Source organism: Macaca nemestrina, chromosome 10 (assembly GCF_043159975.1).
Source record: "Macaca nemestrina isolate mMacNem1 chromosome 10, mMacNem.hap1, whole genome shotgun sequence".
Lineage (NCBI taxonomy): Eukaryota > Metazoa > Chordata > Mammalia > Primates > Cercopithecidae > Macaca > Macaca nemestrina.
Genome location: NC_092134.1, coordinates 92208611 through 92230803, shown reverse-complemented (window position 1 = coordinate 92230803; position 22193 = coordinate 92208611). Strand labels below are relative to the sequence as shown.

At 37.1% G+C, this 22193-nt stretch overlaps 1 protein-coding gene across 3 annotated transcripts in view; it reads left to right on the top strand.

Moving 5' to 3' along the window:
* The window catches only part of LOC105470138 (PDZ domain containing ring finger 4), a 418303-nt gene that overhangs the window by 330498 nt on the left and 65612 nt on the right, over positions 1 to 22193 (top strand). For all 3 annotated transcript variants that reach the window (XM_011721911.3, XM_011721912.3, XM_011721913.3), the window contains 2 exons: positions 17494 to 17750; positions 20849 to 20951. In XM_011721911.3, coding sequence (XP_011720213.2) covers positions 17494 to 17750; positions 20849 to 20951 — 360 coding nt within the window. The remainder of the gene's footprint in view (positions 1 to 17493; positions 17751 to 20848; positions 20952 to 22193) is intronic.

Sequence of the window (22193 nt, the reverse complement as noted above, 5' to 3'; positions counted from 1 at the left end):
ACAAATGCGTACACTTTCTTAAAACAAATTTGTAAACTTTCTTAAATTACGAGATGATTTTTTGAGATTTTTTTTTTTTTTTAGCACATCAGCTATTGTTAGTGGTAGTGTATTTTATGTGTGGCCCAAGACAATTCTTCTTCTCCCAGTGTAGCCCGGGGAAGCCAAAAGACTGGACACCTCTGCTAGTCTAGGGGATATTTGGCACTCTCTGGAAACATTTTTGGAGCTGTTTTGGGTGGGGGCAGAGGTGTGCTTCTGACATCTAGTGGATACAGGCCAGGAATGCTACTAAACATCCTTAATGCAGAAGACAGCCTCCTACAACAGACTTATCCAGCCTCAAATGCCAACAGTACTGCAGTTGAGAAATCCCAGACTAAAGGTTCTAGCACTATTCAACAGGCAGTTCAGTCACTTAAGAATAATTCCCACAGTTGCTCCTCTCTGTGCACCTTGTATTAGAGTAATCATGAGGGTAATGGAGCAGTAGATGAACTTACCTCCATGTTTGGAATCTCAGCACTTTACATGCAGGGTTTAGTATAAGCAGTGAGGGGCAGTCAACTCGCCCTTCTCTAAACTAAGTTTATTATTTTATTTTGTAAGATTTAGACTTCATAAAGCTTAAATATTTTACTGAGATTTCCAGTTTTTGTTTTTTGTTTTTTGTTTTTTTCCCAGAAGAGAACTCTTACCTTGCGAAGCTGTCATTGGATAAGGCTTAGGACATCAGCAAAAATTTAATGTTGACACTAATTAGCCATAAACTGCAAACTGAGTATTTCACAAGGGCCAAGTTCAGCCGATAGTTCTGGGCTCTGGTTTCTATTAATACTCAAATCAAATATAGTCATTAGAACTTGAGAATCAATAATAGATTCTGGCTTCTTGTTATCATTGAATTCTTTGATAAGTAATTTTGTTGAGAACATATTTGAGTTTAAATTAACAACCGTTTTCTATATCCTGTACAGTGATTAACTAATCTGGGCATTAGGTTGAGAAGAAAGGAGAGAAATCTCCAGTTGACATAACAAGACTGAGAGCCAGTCAAGACTTTTAATCTCAGCTTTACCACTTGTTGTGTGACCTTGGTAAAAAAAAAAAAAAAAAAAAAAAAAAGTCAAACCACTGTTCACCTCTTATTTAAGATGTGGATAATACTTAAAACCCCTGTGAGCAGTGAGATAAATATTGGTGTGGTAATTAATGTACACATTGCCAAATAGATTGCAGATATCAAGACTAACTCGCCTCATCTGTGATGACTTCACATGTGTTTGAAACTCACTATGGATTGAAGTTTCCAGAGCTTAAGAGACTTTTCCAGGTCTACGTTGCTAGCAAATGGTGAAACTAGAATGACTATTTAAGTCTTCTGACCATGAATCCAAGGCTTTTTGTTTATAGTATTCTGCTCCTTCAGATCTATACCATCCAAAAATTTGCAAGCATGCTTTCTTAGCGTGTCTACATTTGCCATAATTATTTGCAAACATTGAAAGAAAATTATTTGGAATGCCATGTCCATAACAAAGTATTAGAAATAATTCACGTATTTTTGTTGACTTCCTACTCTATCTCACATATTAGTTACTCTTTATATATGTGCATATATTATATATTGTAATATGTTATATATGTTATTACATTTATTACATGTTATCTCCCCCACAGGAGCACCTCCTCATGAATTCCTCAGAGTCCCAAGACTCTCTTGTCTTGAGGCTGGTTTTTCTCCAAGATCCTTTGTTTTATTGATTTATTAATTTATTGATTTATTGATTTTAGCGAGGGGATTTCACTTTGTCACCCAGGCTGGAACAAGGTCCTCTACTTTGAACTTCTACTACACAATTCTCCCCACACATTTCAAGAAATTCCCATCCTCTAACTATTGGTGCAGTCTCACCCTTCAAAGTCCATCTTCTCAGTCCTAGAAGTACATAACTCAGAGTCATATCTGAGTCTTTAGATTAATCTTTCACAGGTTCCAACAAGACAGAGCAGAGGAGGCTTCCGTACTCTAAGTAGCACAGAACATTTCAAGGTGAGCATGAGCACTGCCAGGATCTCTGAGGTTCCCTACAGTGTAGTAGCACATCTGCCACATTACTCTTCTGAGTGTCCAGTGGGATAGCTGTTAAATTACACGCACATCCTGCATGCCCATTCCCCCTATGAATCCTCAGAGAAAGTTGTCTAAACTGTCAGTGGAGTCCAATCAGTAAGTGAAAAATTCTGTGAAAATTGGGACAAATAAGGTAACCGTGAATGCTGGCCGGGCGCGGTGGCTCGCACCTGTAATCCCAGCATTTTGGGAGGCCAAGGTCGGCAGATCACGAGGTCAGGAGATTGAGACCATCCTGGCTAACACAGTAAAACCCCGTCTCTACTAAAAATATAAAAAATTAGCCTGGCGTGGTGGCACACGCCTGTAGACCCAGCTACTCAAGAGGCTGAGGCAGGAGAATCGCTTGAACCCAGGAGGTGGAGGTTGCAGTGAGCCAAGATCACACCACTGCACTCCAGCCTGGGCGACAGAGTGAGACTCCATCTCAAAAACAAACAAACAAACAAACAAAAAACAAAAACCATGAATACTGGCTTTCCCTGTCCAGGTGAATGTTTTCTGCCTGTGCCTTCATGGATAACGTTAGTGGATCACTGGGAAAGCCTGTGTCAAGAGTGGCCAACTAAGGCACAATTCTAAAAAAGACAAGACTATTTTCTGCAGTTTTTAGGATCATTGTCTTTAATACTTTTGTTGTTATTGGAAATTACACATTATACTATAAACTGATTAAGCATTGAATACATTATCATGTATTTAATAAGAGCTACTTCTGATATATTATTACTGGTGGCCTTTGTGAAACCTGCAAATTTTTGCCTCTGTGTGTTATTCTATTCTGTATCTGGTTCCTAGACCTTTATTAACATCCAGTATAGACTGAATAAAAATATTTTCACTTGATATAATTTTAATAACCTAATTTATACTTGTTTCTTTCATACATATTCATATGAAGACCACATAACCCCCAGAAAAATGGAACTTATGCTATGAATTGATTAGTGTATCAAGCACTTGCATCAGATGCATACAAAATGCATGTTCTTCAATATGTACAACTTCTAAATCCTACCTGTTACTATAACAGTCTCAAAAAATAAAACAGCAATGGCAATGTGATAGTTAATTTTTAAGCTTTACACATTAAAACATCTGAAGAAAGTAGGGAAAAAATATCATCTAAGGTTAGTTTATTATCTTATTTCTTTTATATGTAAAACTCTTGAAACTAAATCTTGCTTTCAAGAAGACAAGGAGAAGAAAGAAAGAATAGATAATATGAAAAGCATGTGACTACCTTCCATTAGAGGTTTCTTTCACAAAAATTAAGAAAAGGATCAGAAGAGCAAAATTATGCTATTCTTATCATGGATAGCATACCTTAAGAGCAGAAAAGATTGGGAGGGGACGAGTGTTTACTATTCAAAGTGAAAGCCATCATGATTCTGCAAGGAAGAGGGTGTTTTAACTTTGCTTTGTGATTTGAGCATTTTACCAAGTTGTAAGAGTTGAAAATCTCTGAGTCTCATTCAGCCGTGTAAAAGGAAATAAAGGGAAGGAACTGTTTAATGCCAAGTCTAACTGTCCTAGCGTTTGTATTAAGATGGAGCTACCCAAAGTTCTCTAAAGTATGAGATCTTGGTGGTGAAAGAAAAAAATCAGACTTCATTTTGCATTCTACTAGTCTCTCCTTCTGGATTATTCTTTACACCTTTGAAATGTCCAAGTCACTCAGGAATAGCTATTTGTAAGCTGCCACTATGAGATGACATTTAAAATGAATGAAAAAGATATAGACAACATCCTCTCTAAATCAACAAAATCAACCTTGGCTTGAAAGCTGGTGTGGAAAGGCTCGTTTTCTGTCCCATTCTTCTGTGCATATGACATTCTGCAAATTTTACATTCTGTTTCACAGAACTAAATATTTATTACCAGAGGAAAATAGATTATTAATTACAGCCAAAGGCTGCTTTGATTAAATATACAATTAATTAGCTATGCTAAACTCATCCATCCCAGAGCTCCTAATATTTTCAGCCCGATGATTCTTCTAGTACTTTTAATTAAAATTGTTCTAAAAAGCCACGAGTTAGCTGCATGTGCACTTAAACTGAAGTTATCTCTGCAGTGTTTCACTGGTTTCCGTATGCCATGTAATTAATCTTTAGTGATTAAATGTACATAAAATCATCGGAGATGCAAAGTAATTTGTGCAGACATGGAACAATGGAGAGCTTTTACTGGGCCCTGGCAGGATTGTTTTATCTGCTGAAAATTATTTCAAAAGCATACAGATGTTAATTGTTTGAAGGAAGTAAATGTACAAAATTGTGCCCTTCTCCCCCACTCTTCCAAATGAAGCTAAATAAAATCAGCAATATTAGTATAGAAAAAATTTGTGGCAATTTGAATTTAAGGATGTGATGACTCTATTTGGTGGAGATGCATCCACTTTGTTGCCCTGCCTTGTTTGCTTGCTGAGGCAAACATAGTGTCATGTAAAACATGGTTTTCAGAAAGTGCCGCCCCAAATATTATTGCCTCGTTGTACACGCATGCTCTCAGATAGACCTGAAACCTTCAGTTGGTTACAACTCTCCGTACACTCCAGTTGCTGTCTTACGGAAATCCTGTTTGAATCACTCATAGTGATTGTGTCCACGAAGGTAAAAGCAGGTAGGAACCCAGGCGGTCTTTTTCACTTGGAACTTTGTCCTATCTTATCTCAGTGGGCTGCTGAATTATTGTAAGGCAGCAACAGCTTTACCTCAAAGGTGGCCTACGCTGGAAGATTGGCAGGCACTAAGTCACCTCCTTTCTGAGCTTTTCCTGATTGACTTATATTAAAAAAAAATAATGGGGGGGATTCTTTTGACCGAAGTTTTAAGCTGCATCGAGATTAATGCTTATTCAAGCATATGCATACATTATTATATATTTTTGGAACTGAGGTAATCCTTGGAGAGCATTGTGGTCTAACCTGTGCATTTTATGGAATTTTTTTTTTTTCGCTCTGCAGCTGGAGTTTCCTTGTCCTGGGAACATAAGTTAGAACAATTATCCACATGGTTATGAATGGGGATCAAGCAGTTGATTCAACACTTAATTGTAATATTATGAACTACTTACTGTATTTACTAAAAGGAAATAGGAGAATAAACTTCCCACCAATCATCTTGTTCAAGTTTTAGAGCTTCTATGATAATATTCTATTGATGTTTAAAAATAATTAATATGAATGTATAGAATAATCCTGGGTGTTTTTTCACATAGTGTCATCTTCAGCAAGTTGCTTAACCTATTTAGTTTTTTAACCTATGGGATGAATATAATAATATCTGCACCTGTAGTGGCAGGCAGTACCAACCAGCATGTATGACACAAATAGTAAGCACTCAACAAATTTTTGTTACTGTTGTTATTATTATCTATCTCAAGGTGCACTTAGAGATGCCCATGTCTATGACATTACTGGGGCAAATTCCAACTATTCTATAGAAAATAGCATCAGTTGCTACTTTAAATGCATTTACTTTATTTTTTGGCCTTAGGCGTCAATCTACATTTCATTAATATAGAACAAAATATTTCTTTTCTAAATCTATGAATTTGAGGAAGTTGAGGGCATGGTGTTGGGAAGGTTATGGGCTCAAGTTCAGGCGGTTTTACTTGCGATGTAGAAGCTTGTGAATTTCCCTTAGGGCTTGGCCTTTCTACTGTGATTTCATGTCATCGACTGAACTCAACAAGTGTCAGGCTGCATTCAGATGGCAGAATTGATTGTTGAAAGTGATTTAAGCCTCCTGCTTCTCCTAAGAAACTGGCTGTTCGTTCAAATTTTGTCCTGTCCTTTCAAACTGGTGTGAAATACCATTTATCGCATAGGCACTAAGTTAAAAATGCTGGTATTGAAAAGCACAGTTGTATGTCATGCAAGTTCTACTTTCTTATGTTAATGTCCATGTTGCACAACTTCTATATATTCTCTTTGGTAACATACCTTTCTGAGTTCATATCCTACACAAAGGTATAATGATGCAGGTGGAGGACCCTAGAAAGTGTAAGTGTGTGTGTGTGTGTGTGTGTGAGAGAGAGAGAGAGAAAGAGAGAATGAGAAACAAAGGGAGAGATTGAATGTGTTTATGGTGGAACAGTTACCCAATTGACTAGGTGGGTAATAACTAGAAAAGTTGAGTTTCAGAATATTGGAAGAAGTAAATTTTGATTTATAAAATAACCTCTGAAAACATAAGTCTTCAAGGGATGAGCAACATCTACTTGGAATGCCTTTGTATACTTAAAATTCAAACTCTACAGCTTGTATTTCTGCACAGTGTGGATTAATTGGTGGGAATAGATACCAAGGCTAGGCTGTTACAGAAAATCTGCAAATCTGAATCCATGGGGCCCACTGGAATCCATGTGAATGGGAGCATCAGGATACCATTTTACAGTTCTCTTCATCCTCCTCCCACTGTACTATCCACACTGTCCCTGTCTTGACCCAAGTACCCATCATTTTTCCCTCTAATTTCCTAAGTGGTTTCCCTGCTTCCATTCAGTTACATCTCACCACAGCCTTCCAAGTTTTATACCCCTAAACCTAAATGAGGCCACACCACTTTTCAGATGAAAGGTATTTTTTAAAAATCCTTTACCATGACCCATGGAGGACATTGGGATCTATGTTAAAGCTGTCTTTCTCTACAACTTCTTCCCCAAGACTCAGTCACCCCAGACCTCTCATGGTGCCCAGAGGACTTACTCTTTCATGCCTCAACCCTGGGGAATCCTTTCTCCCATCTGTGCAGTTTATGAAGTTCTTCATCTCATCAGACCCACCTCAAATGTCAAAGTCCTGGAGTCACATCCCGAGAGCCCAGGCATAGTTAGTGCTTTGTGCTGTTGCAGAGCTGTTAATACCTTCCTTTTAGCTCTTTATGAGTTTGGTTACAATTATAGATGTATATGTTGTTTTTCCCAGATTGTGAGAGCAGGTGCCTTTCCTTGCTCAGCCTGTTACACTCATTTACACTCAACTTCCACAACTTTCAAATGGGGATAAAATACTTACCTCCTACGACTGTTCTTGGATGTGATTGAGATAATATAGGCCAAGGGCTTGGCTCAGCTCCTGGCACTCCATGAGTCCTCACTCAGTGATAACTAGTATTACTGTCATTGCCACTGCCAGGAATGTAATGTATATCCCCAGAGAGTAGCCTCATCTCTGTCACTTAAGACTTAGCAAGGAAGGAGGGAGGGAAGGAAGTGTTATGGATCACCACCATAGCACTGTGCTGGCTGCCCTAGCTTTGTTTTTATTTGATCCTATCTGCAACTCTGAGTGGATATTATTATCCCCTTTTCCACATGAAGAAGCAGAGGCTCAGAGAGTTTCAATAACTTACTCAGTCATACAGCTAGTCCCAAAAACTGTATTTAGGCCCAGTTCTGAGTGATTCCCACATTGATGCTCTTTTCTGCTATCACAATGAATGACAGGGCATTGAGGTGCTTAAGAGCAGAGCAGCCCAGACCTTTGCTTGCCACTCCGAAATCATTTGTACAATATATTTAAGTCAAAGGAATAATGTGGACAACTGGGCTACAGAATGGAGCTGGGAAGTGAATGTAATGCAGTTTGCATTGTGAACATGGGTAATTTTAGTGACAAGTGTAATCATATTTGTTTAAACATGGTTCTTGACAAAGAAATATATGAAAAGGTATTTAACACGTAATTATTCTGAAGTATGCGCCAAGCACATTTTTAGGCCCTGAAACTACAGCACTAAACACAATTGTCAGTTTCTTAAAACACTGAATGCAGTGTGTTTTGTACAGAAGCATTTAAATAGTGAAGCATTATGTTGCTCTCATAGATAGGGTACAATGAACCTCTGGTGAAGATACTTTACCATCTTCTTTCTTGTTTTGACCATCTTCTTTCTTGTTTTGACCATCTTCTTTCTTGTTCTTTCTTGTGGTAAATAATTCACTATCTCCTATTCCTTTATGTGGTACAATTTACTTCTTTTATTTAATAAATAGGTATTTTCTAGCACGTGCTAGTGTGGCTAAGTCACAAGGTTAATTTCTACATCCTTTTATGCTCTCATCACAAAGATGGGACAAAAAAGATCTTGTCCAAGGGCTAAGAGCACATTTCCTCTTGTTCAATGGATATGAAAGATGAACAGCTCTGTCCAAATCCTCAGTTGTTGATGTTGTTTGCAGGATTTTTTTTAAAGAAATCTGAGTTGTTTAATGACAATGACATTTTTTTCCCATTGAAATAATTTGAATTTATTTCAAGTGTTTATATATGCTTTATACCTTTATATCCTTAGGCCTGTTACAGAAAATTTTGTCTCCATCTGAATTCCTTGTTATGTTTTAAATACTTGGATCTGATATGTCAGAACTTAGTGAATAGGTTTATTAATAATCACCTACATCAGTTTAGTATTATGTTAGGAAGTAAAAGGTCAGCAAGTAGTTGTTATCCAACCGTTTCATCAGTGGGATCTTATCCAAAGATTTGAGTCATTTTTCACTGTGTATAGAGTCACTTGAGATATAAAAAGTCTTTTTGTAGTAATGAAGAACTCCCACAATTAGCCAGGAGGCAGCCATCTATCTTTTTAAATAGCTCAGCTTGGAGAGCAGGATATCAGGTGATATTCAGTGATGAACTGTTATGACAAAGATAAAGTAGGTGACACAAATCTGTGTTTTTTGCTTGTAGGGATGTGTGTGTGTGCATGTGCACACAGAGAAAAAAAGACACTCATAGTAGAGTAGGAATTTGTTTTTCTAGAGGTATGCAACAGAAACACACTTTACAGGAAGCTATTCATCTATCAATTCCTTATAATTATTTGTGAACTCTAAATGATTACAGCATGGATCTATTTTTAACTAATAATAAATATAACAATATTTTGAAACATTTTATTTTTTTCAGTTTCAGACATCAAAAAATTATGAGAATAAAAATAATAATTTTAAGTTCCAGGAATAGTATAAAAATTCTCAAATATCATTCACCTAGGCTGCCCAAATTTTAACATTGATTAACATTTTACATTTGCTTTAGATTCTCAATCTCTCTCTCTCTCTCTCTCTCTCTCTCTCTCTCTCTTTCTCTCTCTCTCTCATTAAGTCATAAATGTGAACATCACCAGTAATAGACAAATAAACATGACATGCCTCCTGATAGGATAGGCTGAAAAGGACACACCACCACTTCTGGACATTCCTGCTCAAAATACATAAATACATAACCTGAGTCTAATCAAGACAAACATTAGACACACCCAAATGGAAGGATTTCTGCTGCTATAACAGAATACCACAGACTGGGCAATTTATAATTTTAAAAAATGTGTTTCTCACAGTTCTTGAGGGTGTTAAGTTCAATATCAAGGTGCCAGCATCTGGCAAAGGCCTTCTTTCTGTGTCATAACATGGTGGAAGACACCATATGGCAAGAGAGAACACCAGAGAGCAAAAGGGATGGGAAGGAGAGCGAACACATTGTTTTATCAGGAACCCAGTCATGTGATAATAGCATTAATCCATCCATGAATACAGAACTCTTACAAACTAATCGCCTCTTAAAGTTTTCAAGTCTCAACACTGTTGCATCAGGGATTAAGTTTCTAACATGTGAACTTTGAGGGACACATTCAAATCATAGCAGGGATATTCCACAAAATAACTGTACACATCAAACAACTATGTAAATACTTTGTTCTATGATCTCAATAAAAATTATATTTTAAATTTCCCTTAAAATGTGTAAATTTGCTAAATCTGACAAACTCATAATTGCATTTTAGATGCAACTACTTTTGATAGTAAAGTTAATTTGCAAAGATAACAAATTTTATCTCTTGCCACAGTTTTGTTAAAGTCAGAAGAGTTTCATGCTTAGCTATATCAGTCAGGGTCCCAGAAGAAAACAAATAGCATAATCAAAGGGTTTAATTGAAGAAAGTTTAATGATGGAACAGCTTACAAAGGATGAGCAGAGCCAAGATAAAGAACCTAGGGAACAGCAAGAGAGAGATGTTCTTACTACCACTAGACCTGGAGAGGGAAGGTGAGTCAGGATTGTGAGCAGATCCAAGCAAGAGCTAGAGTCTTGGGAACTGGATAAAGACCTATAATACTCTCTAACCATTGGCTTAACCCAACAACAACAACAAAAAGTAGAGATCCTGGGTCAGGCAAGGGTGCCAAGACACAGAGCTGGATGAAAAGAACAGATCATGGATCTGAAAGACAAACCAAAGAACCAACTCATGTGCCCAAAAGCAAAAACTTCCATTTCTTTCATTAAGGTGAGGGGAAATAAACTTATTTATAAAGAGGTTAATAAAACTATGTTGTATTCATTTTAGTTTTTTTCCTCAGTAACAATCAGAACATATCATAACATGTTTCTTCACTATAGGAATAATTCATATAAATATGTACTCTTCAAAGGTGTTAAGTGCTTTGATGGGAAAGCTTAAAAGAGAAGTGTGACAGTGGGAACAAGGAAAGGAAGAGAAAATACAGAAGGAGGGATACAAAAAAAACAAGACAAGGAAAAGATAATGAAAGGAAAAAGCAATTGTGACAGATACATCAAGATTGCCTATAACCAAAATTATTCATTGGTTCAGGAACAGTTTGGATGAGTTCACAAATAATGGATCCATAACCTCTTCATATGAAAAATTGAAAATGAGTCCTGCTTGCACTTGAGAATGCCCTACCATCGAAGTGCTCTGTAGAAGGAAACAGACGCAACATACTGGACTATTGTTGTAGCCTCAGTGTCACAGTCTATTAACTAAATGTAATAATAGGCTTTTACACTAGCTCATTGGGGTGCTGGGAGTCCTCCATTCAATACTGTTACATTACGTAAGCATTTCCAATGCATTCAATTATCTTAGGTTGTAAATGGATGTTATGTTAAACCAGATTGGTAGAGGCAAATCCCAAAATGTCACAAGTTGTAGGTAAGGCAACAGTCTTCATTAAGGAAACACACAAGTCGGGAATCAGCAATACACAGTCAAGCAAGGGACCAAAAACTGTGGGTATATGGTGGGTCTGTATTTCAACTCTTGTTGCTCTGTCTTACAGGGAACATTGTCAGTAAGAGAACAGACTGCTGGAGGTTCAGGCTGCCTGGGTTAGATATCACTTATTTTCTTTTGTCTGAGAAAGCCAGCTGCCTGGCAAAGTCCCTGGGGATTTTGGAACTAAGGGAAGCTGCAACACCCCATACCCAGGGTAATGAAGCTCCCAGTCTTTCGTTGTGCAGACAGAAAAGCAGAAGAAGCCCCATAATCACTTTAGGATAAGTCTACTCATTGTGTCACGTGGAATAATCACCATATTCTCTTCCAAAAATGCAATTATAGCACTGTCAAAAGCGGAATACTGGAGTAAATGGACTTCAGGGTTGATGTGATCTAACATTTCCTATGTACATAGGTTCTGAAATTATATGATGAACACAAACCTACATACCAGTGATTATTTTGTTTATTGATAACCTTTTTTTAAAGGTTGAAGTTAATTTTAGTCAGGTTTCTTTCATACAATTTTGCAGATTCCTATTATGTGACTTCATTATAAATACATTTTACACTATGCTATACTCCATTTATATAACAATGTTCAAATAGGGTCAATCATACCAAAGTTTAGGAAAAAACAGTGTGCTGAAATTTCTTAAAATTAATTTGAAGATTGTATATGACAAGTGTTTTGATGAATATAAGGTTCAGATTATCTTAAATTCCTTCTCTACCAAACATTTTAGCAGCAATTTAAACATTGTTTCTTCCTTCTGTAAAATGTCACCAGATTGTGCTTTGGCAACACCTCCCTAATTATCAAATAGAGAATTTATTCTGTGTCACTTAGGAACTTCAGTCAAAATTAATTCCACAGTTACTAGTGAGGGTGGGAGATCTTGTAGACTAACCAGGTACAGGATCATGTCCAACCAGAATTATAATACGCAAGTATTTTATACTTATCCTCAATTTGAAATTTGGTTATATCAATTGTCCCTAATCCTTGGAATTCTATGCTTCTTTTATGGCACATTCTTAAATTTATTCTCCCTTGAAAGTCATAGATGCTTAGAAGCCCTTATTTCTCATGAAAGGCGTGGGGGTTTGGAAACCCTCATCATTCCCAAACAGCTGACTCTAGAAATGGCTTCTCACTAGAGTGACTGAGTTATTCATGCACTTGTTAGCACTTCAAAAGAAAAACAAAAAAGACTGTTTGTTTCCTGATATCCAAGAAAATTTTGCATGTGGTTGGATTGGAAGGAATAATCAAAGGGGAACAGCTCAAATCTAAACCGAGACCACTAGTCACTCTGGGGAAGTAATTGAAGAATGGCCCAGATTTTGCAAAAGGCCCAGATATCCAAAAGGGTAGATTATTCATTAAACAGAGGCTTCATCAAACATTACTATGATATGGTTTACATATGAGCTCTCTTCTTTACTTAACATTCACAAGTTGCTTATGGATTAATTAGCCCATCTTCCACAAGAAATGTATTCGCACATCTTTTGCATTGATCACTGAAAAGTGATTGCTTTTTCTTTATCCACTTAAGATTATGCTATCAATATAATGAGAAATAATAACTTTTTAGAAACAAGATAATTATTTTTGTATCTCTAAAAATTTATATGTGTGTAATACAAGCCATCACTTGAATATCTAATCTTGAAGGATATTTGTGCTGATCTGAATTGGTAAGTGCAGGGAGAAGGGGAAGACCTTCTCAGAAAATGGTTTCCTATGATCAATTTTTCTTCTAGTTTCCTATCATATGTTTACTTGTTAATTCATTTGAATATATATCTTATAATTGCTTCAAGTTTCATATGATTAAGAATGATTAAGACTACTCTCTCCACTTTTTTCGAATCCTACATTTTAGTTTGTCTCGGGACAACCACATGTCACTATTTATCCTAGAATTTCTCTCATTGGCATCATCCTTTCCTCTTTTTTTGTTGTTGCCAATTTTGATAACCCCTTGTTGCATAATGTGTCTGCTTTTTTATTTATCTCAAGTCCGGTACCTAAATCATCATTTCAGAGTCCAGTCTTCCCACCGGGACTACTAGCCTCTTATCAAATATCAATCGCACGAATCTTTTTAGTTGTACACTAGTTGCCTGGTTACAGTGGAACCAAATCAGTCTGGGCCACAGCTATCAAAATGCCAGAAGTTATGGCAATAGAGGAAATTATTGCATATACTACTGCTGTTTGTTATGACACCCTATCCTCTCAATCATTCGATTTAACAACCCTTTTGGAAAAAGGCTCTTTTCTTATGGTATGCTTAAATCAAATTGCGATCTTTCCTAAAATCCTTCCGCATGCAAACTCAAACTCCGTAACACATGGGTTTTTTTTTTTTTTTTCAGTAATCAAGTTACCTTGCACCCTCTTCCCTCAGTTTTGCTCCTAACCATATTCATGTGGTTTTTTTTCTCCTGAAAATCAACTCATCTGTATTCCTCTCGCAAAAGATCTTCCCACCTTTTACTGGACACCCAAAAATATTGGGTGTCTACCCTTAACTAATTTAAATGGGACTCCTTTAGTGGATAGTTTCTTCATCTTTAGTCTCATCTCACAAAACAATTTAAAACTTTATGTCATCCATACAAAACTAAATTTAAGATTGAGACAAACGAGTAAGAGGGAAGAGGAAAAAAAGGAAGGTGGAATGAAGGGAGAAAATATAGTGGTAAAGAAATAGAATAATACGTAAGGATCTGGCAATATGGCAATATGAAGCACCAAATATCTGTTATTGGTTTAAAAACAAATCACTTGAAAAAAAGGAAGTTTTGCTGTTGTTCACAAACTTCTCCTAGAAAACTGTAGATATTCTTCCCATATAATTCTTCTCTCTAGCTGCACCTGATGATAACTGAGCAGAGCAATTGCCAGAAAATCCCAATTAAGCGATTCTTTTCTTTTCTTTTGAAAGGCATAATATATAAAATGGTGACCTTTTGGTAGGCTAACAGTATGTTGATGAACTTCAAGTGAAGTGAAAAAAAGTATTTAGTATCATCAATGCTTGCATTTTCTAAGCGATCATGTGTAACAGTAGAGCCTTTAAAGGTCATAGACTTCTTTACTTTGAGAGATTAAATAGCTTATGAAAATAGAGGTCAGCTGCATGATAACTAGAAGAAAAGAGCATTCTCCAATAGGGAAGTAAGATCTTGAGATTACATTGACTGTCCTTTTAAGATTGTATTTGATTGTTCTTAGAGAAAAGAATGAAATTTGCATATAAATTTCATGATAATAAATAAATGAGTGTATAAGTCATATAATCAATAGCCATTGATCTTGACACATGAACACTAATATTGTTTGCATATACTAAGCATTACAATAATGATTTCACAACCTAAAATACCTTTCAATAAATTTTATATTTCCACAAAAAACTATAATCTTCTGGATTTTGCAAAAGCAATCCTACTTATCTTACAGTAACACAGGTAAATAATCATTATCAGTAGGAATCTTACGTTTTTAAAATAGCTGTTGCTTCGAAGATCACTAAAGCAAATAAATATTCTGAACACCAGGACTAGATTAACATGTAAGGCTGAGGAAAAATGAGCCTTGTCTTGTCTTGGGGAAAAAAATAGATGAATGGCATTTATCTATCTATTACCTATTGACACACTTTGTGCATTAGTAGAATTTAATGTATAACTGGAAGAAACCCTGGTCACAACCTTTTCCCTTTACCTTCAGATACTGCATAAAGGTCCCTCAAAAAAGTAGTCTTATTTCTCTCTACCACTATTAGGGTTTCCTCTTGACACAGGGCTTATAGGAAAAGATAACATGTTGACACCGTTCCAGTAGATATATTAAATAGTTGATAAGGCCAGGGGTGGTGGCTTATGCCTGCAATCCCAGCACTTTGGGAGGCCAAGGCAGGTAGATCACGAGGTCAGGAGTTAGAGACCATCCTGGCCAACATAGAGAAACCCCATTTCTACTAAAAATACAAAAATTAGCCTGGCATGGTGGTGCGTGCCTGTAATCCCAGCTATTTGGGAAGCTGAGACAGGAGAATCCCTTGAACATAGGAGGGGAAGTTGTGGTGAGCTGAGATCATGCCACTATACTCCAGCCTGGGCAACAGGGCGAGACTCCATCTCAATAAATAAATAAATAGTTGATAACAGACTGTGTGACTGAGATTTCTTTTCACAGAGGGAATGGTGTAGGATCCTGCAGGAACAGATCTTCACTAAACTGAGGGTACATCATGAAGCAGGAAGGCTGGGGACAAAAGAGCAATTTTTACCTACTGCATCAATTCTCACAGAGCAATTTTACCTACCACTTGATTATCTTCCACAATCTGGAATTTATAAATACTGACCACAATATGAAACACAGGGGATGATACTATTCAATGAGAGGGGCTAGATTTTATGTTGTGCTTTTTCATTCTGGGATTTCTTCTATCATCTGCTGTCTACATGTCCTCAGGGGAGGCAGTAGTGGCTCCGGCTCAAGCACCTGTCATACAGCAGGAGCTAAAGGAATGAGTGTGATCATGTCCATAGGTGTCTCATGTCCACATACCCTCATGTGCCCCAAGTCAGGTATTCCAAGGTGTATCAATGAAAACTCAGCGATAATTTTTCAAGTTTAGTTCATGGAAAAGAGTATCAAACAGTGAATACATAGATTAGTGAATGTGTTCACACTGGGAAACACCCAGTCAGATCTCCACCTGGCCTGTCTTACTAGTGATTCAAGAGCAAGAACTGAATTGGGACATATTTTGCTGTTGAAGAAGTTTAATTGCTCATTTTTTGAAGGCACATTAACTCTTTCAGGGTCCATTGAGTAAATTAGCTCCTCCAGGTCATTAAGCCTGTCTCTACATGACGTGATGATTTCTACCTGCCATTGTATCATTTACCCCAAAATGCCCCACACTTGCTCTGAGCACACACATATTCCTTGTCTACTCAGGGAGAGAGAATGTGCTCATTTGAATGTCAGCAGTTTCTCTACAGCTGCAACTCAGTGACTTCTTTTGCTTCTTTTTTAGGCACCCAGGGATCTCTAAGGGTTTGCTGGTGCGTGACAGTTATCGGTGCCTCACCGACAGGCGGGTGGCTTAGTTTGCTGTCTGGAAATGGTATAATTTCAGGGATATTAGGCACAGTATTGTGCCACTAGATAGCTCTTCATATCTGCAAAAAACAGCATTATTGATTCATCTGGGGCGAGAGTCATAAAACTCAGGATTCTAGAGCCCTTTATTAAAACACAACTTCCACTAAAAGGCTGTGTTATCAGGACTCATTTTAGGGGATTAAATTGACAACCATTTGAGCGTGGTCTGTATTGCCTACCACAAGGTTGTTAGGGAAAGTGTGTAGGTGTTTTGACAGCCACAAAGGTTGGGAAACATTCCTGGCCCTTGGTAAGCTGGCATAGGAGAGTCCCACAAAAAGAATAATTTTTCTCTCCCAAATGACAATGGTTTGTGCCCCTGTTGAGAAGCAAGAAGTGAGGACAAAGGCAGACTTCACCTCTTTCTCTGTAATGTCTAGAGCTACCGTGGAGAATCATGAATTGGTATGAATTAAAACGAGTAACCAGTGGGGACATAATATATTCATTCAGAGGATTTTTAGAGCAGTGATTCTTTCAGTGAATATAAATATAAAGTCAGACTCTTGTAAGTATGCCAATTCTGATTCAGTAGATCCAGGGTAGGGCCAGGGATTCTGTATTTCTAATCATCTCTCATATGATGCTGATGCTGCTGGTTCACAGACCACATTTCAAACAGTGAGGATTTAGGATAAAATGCACATGGGCAATCACATGGTCTTGGATTAAAACATTATGAATATGGAGGAAATTTGACAATACCTTAAAAAATTAGATTTTAGGCAAGTAAGACCTTGATTAAATATTGAAAATCTCACAGAGACATTGATAAATCATGAAAAAGTATGACATACTTAACATTTCCTCCATCCGAAGACTTCGGTGACCCTTTTCTGAAGCAGATGTGTTACTTAAATTTTTAAATCTTTACTAATAGTTCTGCTGTTTTACTCGTTAACCAACTCCAGATACTTTATAAAGATACAGAAGTAATTGTTGTTGTAATCTCAGGTACTTCATCATGTTGGTAAAGACGTCAGTAAATATTAATATCTGATTAAATATTCCATTACAAAATTCACGTCAGAGCTGGTTGAAACCTTTCTCTCTACCTTTTATTAATCTATCACGACAGCCTCTCTGATCTTTCCTCTGAGATAAACAACGTCCTCATATGTTTGTAGGTCAATGGGAAGGATCTTTCGAAGGCCACCCACGAAGAGGCAGTGGAAGCCTTTCGCAATGCCAAGGAGCCCATTGTGGTGCAGGTGTTAAGGCGAACACCTCTTAGTAGACCGGCCTATGGGATGGCTCCAGAAGTGCAACTCATGAATGCCAGCACTCAGACGGACATCACCTTCGAACACATCATGGCCCTGGCCAACCTTCGGCCACCTACCCCTCCAGTGCCAGACATCTGTCCATTCCTGCTCTCAGACAGGTATTTTTCTGTCATTTCTTCCAAAGCCCTGTTTGTTTCCATTTGTCACGTAAAGCAGATGTTGGAAAGAAGCAGCTCCCCTAGCAGGTTGACAGTTATGGAGACAGGCTTCCCAGCTCTGTTTGGAAAATGTCTCCCCTGTTTAGATATGTGCAATTAGTTCTCAGTGGTCCCTGCTGGCTACTCTCCCTAACCCACATGGTTGCTTCACCTGGGTAATCATACTTGCTAGCTGCTATGAAAAATTCTGGCTCTGATTAGTTCATCTTCATATTACTAGCTGTCAAAAGCCTCATGCTACTCATGAACACTGGTCAGGGAAATCACTTTTCTCACCAAAGCTGCCGAAAACCTTATTAAGACTCATGTGGAAGTGGCATGTTAGCTCCACATTCTCCTCTGTGGGCCACCTCTCTCTCTTCCTTGCATTTCTCTTCTTTAAAGAGAAGCTAGGAAATTAATTTAATTAAAGTGCAACTCTCTGAAGAAAGCAATTACCCAATATATTGAGATATAAACAAAGGATCTTGGCTGTCAAAGAGTAAATATAGTGCTATCAAATAAAGATCTATTCAAGGAATACTTCCTCCAGATTTTTGCCCAATTTAAAGGAAGTCAGAGAGATTTTATTCAAATAATCCTACTTGAACAGTTTTAGAAGTACGCTTGTCCAATTCATTGTGTTCTGTGAGCTTTCTAGGAAATATTCAAACATTGAGAGTTTGTAAGAGCAATAGTCTCCTTAGCCTACATTTTCATCACCTACTCCAATCTGCTCTCTACTTTGTAAAACATAGATCTGATTCATGCCACTTTCCTGCCCTTTGATGGCTGGCTCCCATACGCCTGTTTCAGTGGGTCACAGATGTACAGTAGAATCACCTGGGAACTTTTAGAAGCTGTATCAATACCTGAATCACCCCTTAGGCCAATTAAATGAGAATTCTTAGAGTAAGGCTTAGGCATCGGAATTTTTCAAAAATCTCCCTAGGCAATCCTAATGTGCATCCAAGTTTTGAAAACACTCCTTGAGACTTCAAGTTCCAGGAGGGTAGGGGATTTGTTTGTCTTGGGTATCTCTTTATTCATTCATCCGTTACCTTTTAAATAGCCCTTTGTGTCAGACACAAATCGGATGTGTCAGGCATTGGAACTAGATGCTGGGCATAAAACTTTGAACAAAAATAAAGTCATTGCCTTCTACAGTTTATATTCTACAGGGGTAGTTGAAGAAAAAGCAACGAAACAAATATATAATATTCATTAATACCGCCTAAAACATAGTAGCCATCCAATACTTCCTTGAATGAATAATAATAGCTAGCTTGTATTAGCTAACTTAACATGCTTTCAGTATTATTCCAAATGTTTTGCATTTATCGACTCATTTAGTTCTCACAATAATCTCATGATGGAGTGCATTATATTATCAACATCCTACATCTAAGATGAGGGAACAGATATTAAGTAACATGGCCAAGATTACATAGCAAAAAAGTGACAGGGCCAGGCTTCTAGGCCTAAGAGATCTGACCCCAATGCCTACTTCCTTAGCCAGTGCATCTTGCTGCTCTTCCTAGGTGCTGCAGACCTTAGCTTAGAGACAACCTCTTCTAGAAAACCTCCTAGGGCTGCAGTGGGTCCACCCCCTACCATGTGCTCCCAAGGTTCTATATGTTTTCCTTAATTATTGCACTGTATTAAAATTCCCACTTTGCTGCTTTCCCCAATTAATAGGGCAGAATTGGATTTTGTACAGTAACATATTTCCAGCACTTGGCCTGGCATCTGGTAGCCACTGAATAAACGTTGAATGAATAAAGTCTTCCTCACAGCAGGGCTCCCATCTTACTATCTGAAAGACAAGGGAAACACATCAGATGTCCAAAGCAGCAAACTTCAATGTTCCAACATCTCAAATGGGCTATGTGGACCCAGTTCAGCTTCAAGCAAGGAGATTTATCTGGCAGACACAAGGCAAGGTGCTGCCTCTATTACTTTACCATTCTGACCTACACTAGTTAGACCTGTGTGGAGCTGACAGCCATAGATAGTAGTGAGGAGAGGCTGATAGAATATTTATGCTGACCATCGTATGAGGGCATGAGGATGGGTCTCTTGCCTTTCAGCAAGGGAGAAGAGAACTAATTGATACTGCTGTCTCCAATTTTTCAATAAGGTCCACACTGTCAAGGCTTAGAGGTCTCATCTGCAACCAACTAGTCAATTATATTTAGGCTTTTTCAGTGTCTTTAGAAATAGAAAAGACCTTATGCCCTTTGCTGTTAAACTATTCTTAGTTTTCATATGATACGATGTGTGGTCTTTATATCAGAACATAATAAATTGAATAACATGTTTACAAACTATTTAAAATATTTCCTAAAAGTTGAAATACATAAAAGCCACGTGCAACACCTCATATCCCCTCATTTCCTTAATGTAATCTGCTCTCACCGTCACGAAGAATTTTCTAAAGGTATTATGAAACCTTTCGGCTTATAGGAGTTTCCATAAATGCTCTTTAATACTTGTGTATATGTCCTTGATCAAAGAGGAGAAAATGTGCATTATGAGGGAGAGTGAGAAAGGGGGATCTTAAGAAAGAGGGGAGGGTACAATGTGAGCACATTTTAGAGTCTGAAAAATATGTGCTTTTGAAAATGGTTTTCAAAAAATAGTTTGCAGCTGTGAATTACGAAATTGTTAGTGCTTTATGACAAATACCCCTTTTTGAGTAGACTGCAATCTCAAATGCCACACACCCACGTGTCGAGCTTGTCACATTCGGTGGAATGGAAGCAGGCCAGAAAGTATCAATAAAGCATCATGGACTGTCAGAGATTTCACATCAGTCTCTCCACAGAATACAACTCTGACCACAGGCCCTTATTCCACAGAAATTGCAAACCGATGGACTTCCCATAGAGGGAGAAAGGAAAGCGATTGCTTTTTCTGAGCTGTAGTTTGTTTAAAGGCTAGATCACTACAGGTCTTATTCCAAAGCAGAGCAAACTAAAGTGAAATTCTAAAATCAGTTTTAATCTTGAAAACAACCCTTTTAATCTATGCCTATCATATTGCTATATTCCCCATAGCTGCCATTCTCTGCATCCAATAGAGCATGAATTTTATGAGGACAATGAGTATATTTCCAGCTTGCCTGCTGATGCAGACAGAACAGAAGATTTTGAATATGAGGTAAGATCATTTTCACACCACTTCACATTTCTTCATGAAGTTATGGTTGAGGGGTTTTGTATAACAAAGAAATTAATTTATTACAGTGAGAAATGTCTTGTCTATTACATATCTAGAGTAAGATCTTTCAGATACTATTTGTTCTAGCTATGTGTCTCCAGTGTTTTATGTATATTAGAAAATATCTTTATAGTATAAGCTTAAATATAATTTGCTCTCATTTTGTTGCTTTTTAATAAATAATATTACAACCACTACATTTTAAAAATTTGTTCTATAATATATGTGGATTTCCAAGTAGACTTTGAAAAATGTATTTAAAACAAAGATTGTGTTTACTGTTTTCATTTGTTGTATAATATTCTAATTTTCATTGATAAACCAAATTTTATTATATTGTATTCTTTGGAAATGTAATATTCTCTTTGTGCCTCTGGTATGTACTCTAACGAGCCATTTCACAGACTTCCTAGAAATAGAGATGGCCTCATGCCCTTTGTTGTTAAACTATATTTATTCTTCACATGGTCTAATGTTAGAATATCTGTTCTGTGATATATAACAATTCAAAAGTCCATTCATTAATTATTTTAAAGCTCTCACAAAAGTTAAATAATGTATCCTAATATTTCCTCTACTTCTGCAGCCTGTATATCTTTGAAAGATTTCAGACTACTCTGACATTTAAAAATAAAATAGATTGAGGAAGTAAGGAAGCTTTGGTAAACAGGCAGAGAACTCATGATCACCTGCCCTTTTAATGCTTCAGGTGATGTCATACAAGTTCAGCTAAGTGTTCTCTTCCACTTTACAACCAGGAAATCCTGAAATCTCTTCCCTTAGGAGGATCTGAAATCAAATAAGGAAGCTCATCTAAAGCAAATAGACATTTGTTTGAAATCTTCTCCCCACAAAAGTCATTCCTAGGAATTACAGAAATCATTATTTCTTTGCAGCCAAAATTTAGAAGGATGTGAAATGACACCAGGTAACTGAATAGATGGTTTTGTCATTCTTGTGTTGTTCATGTTAAATTTGTATCTCCTCTTTATTAAGTTGATTGAAAAGTTTTATTTTCTAAATCTACTCAGACCCTGGCATGCATTACAATATCCATTGCTTTGTCTATTCACGTAAAATAAATTATAAAATTGAGTGACTTATCCAAATAATTCAAGATTCTTATGAATTATTTTAGTTATATATATTAAAATATAATATATGAATTATATTTTAGTTGAA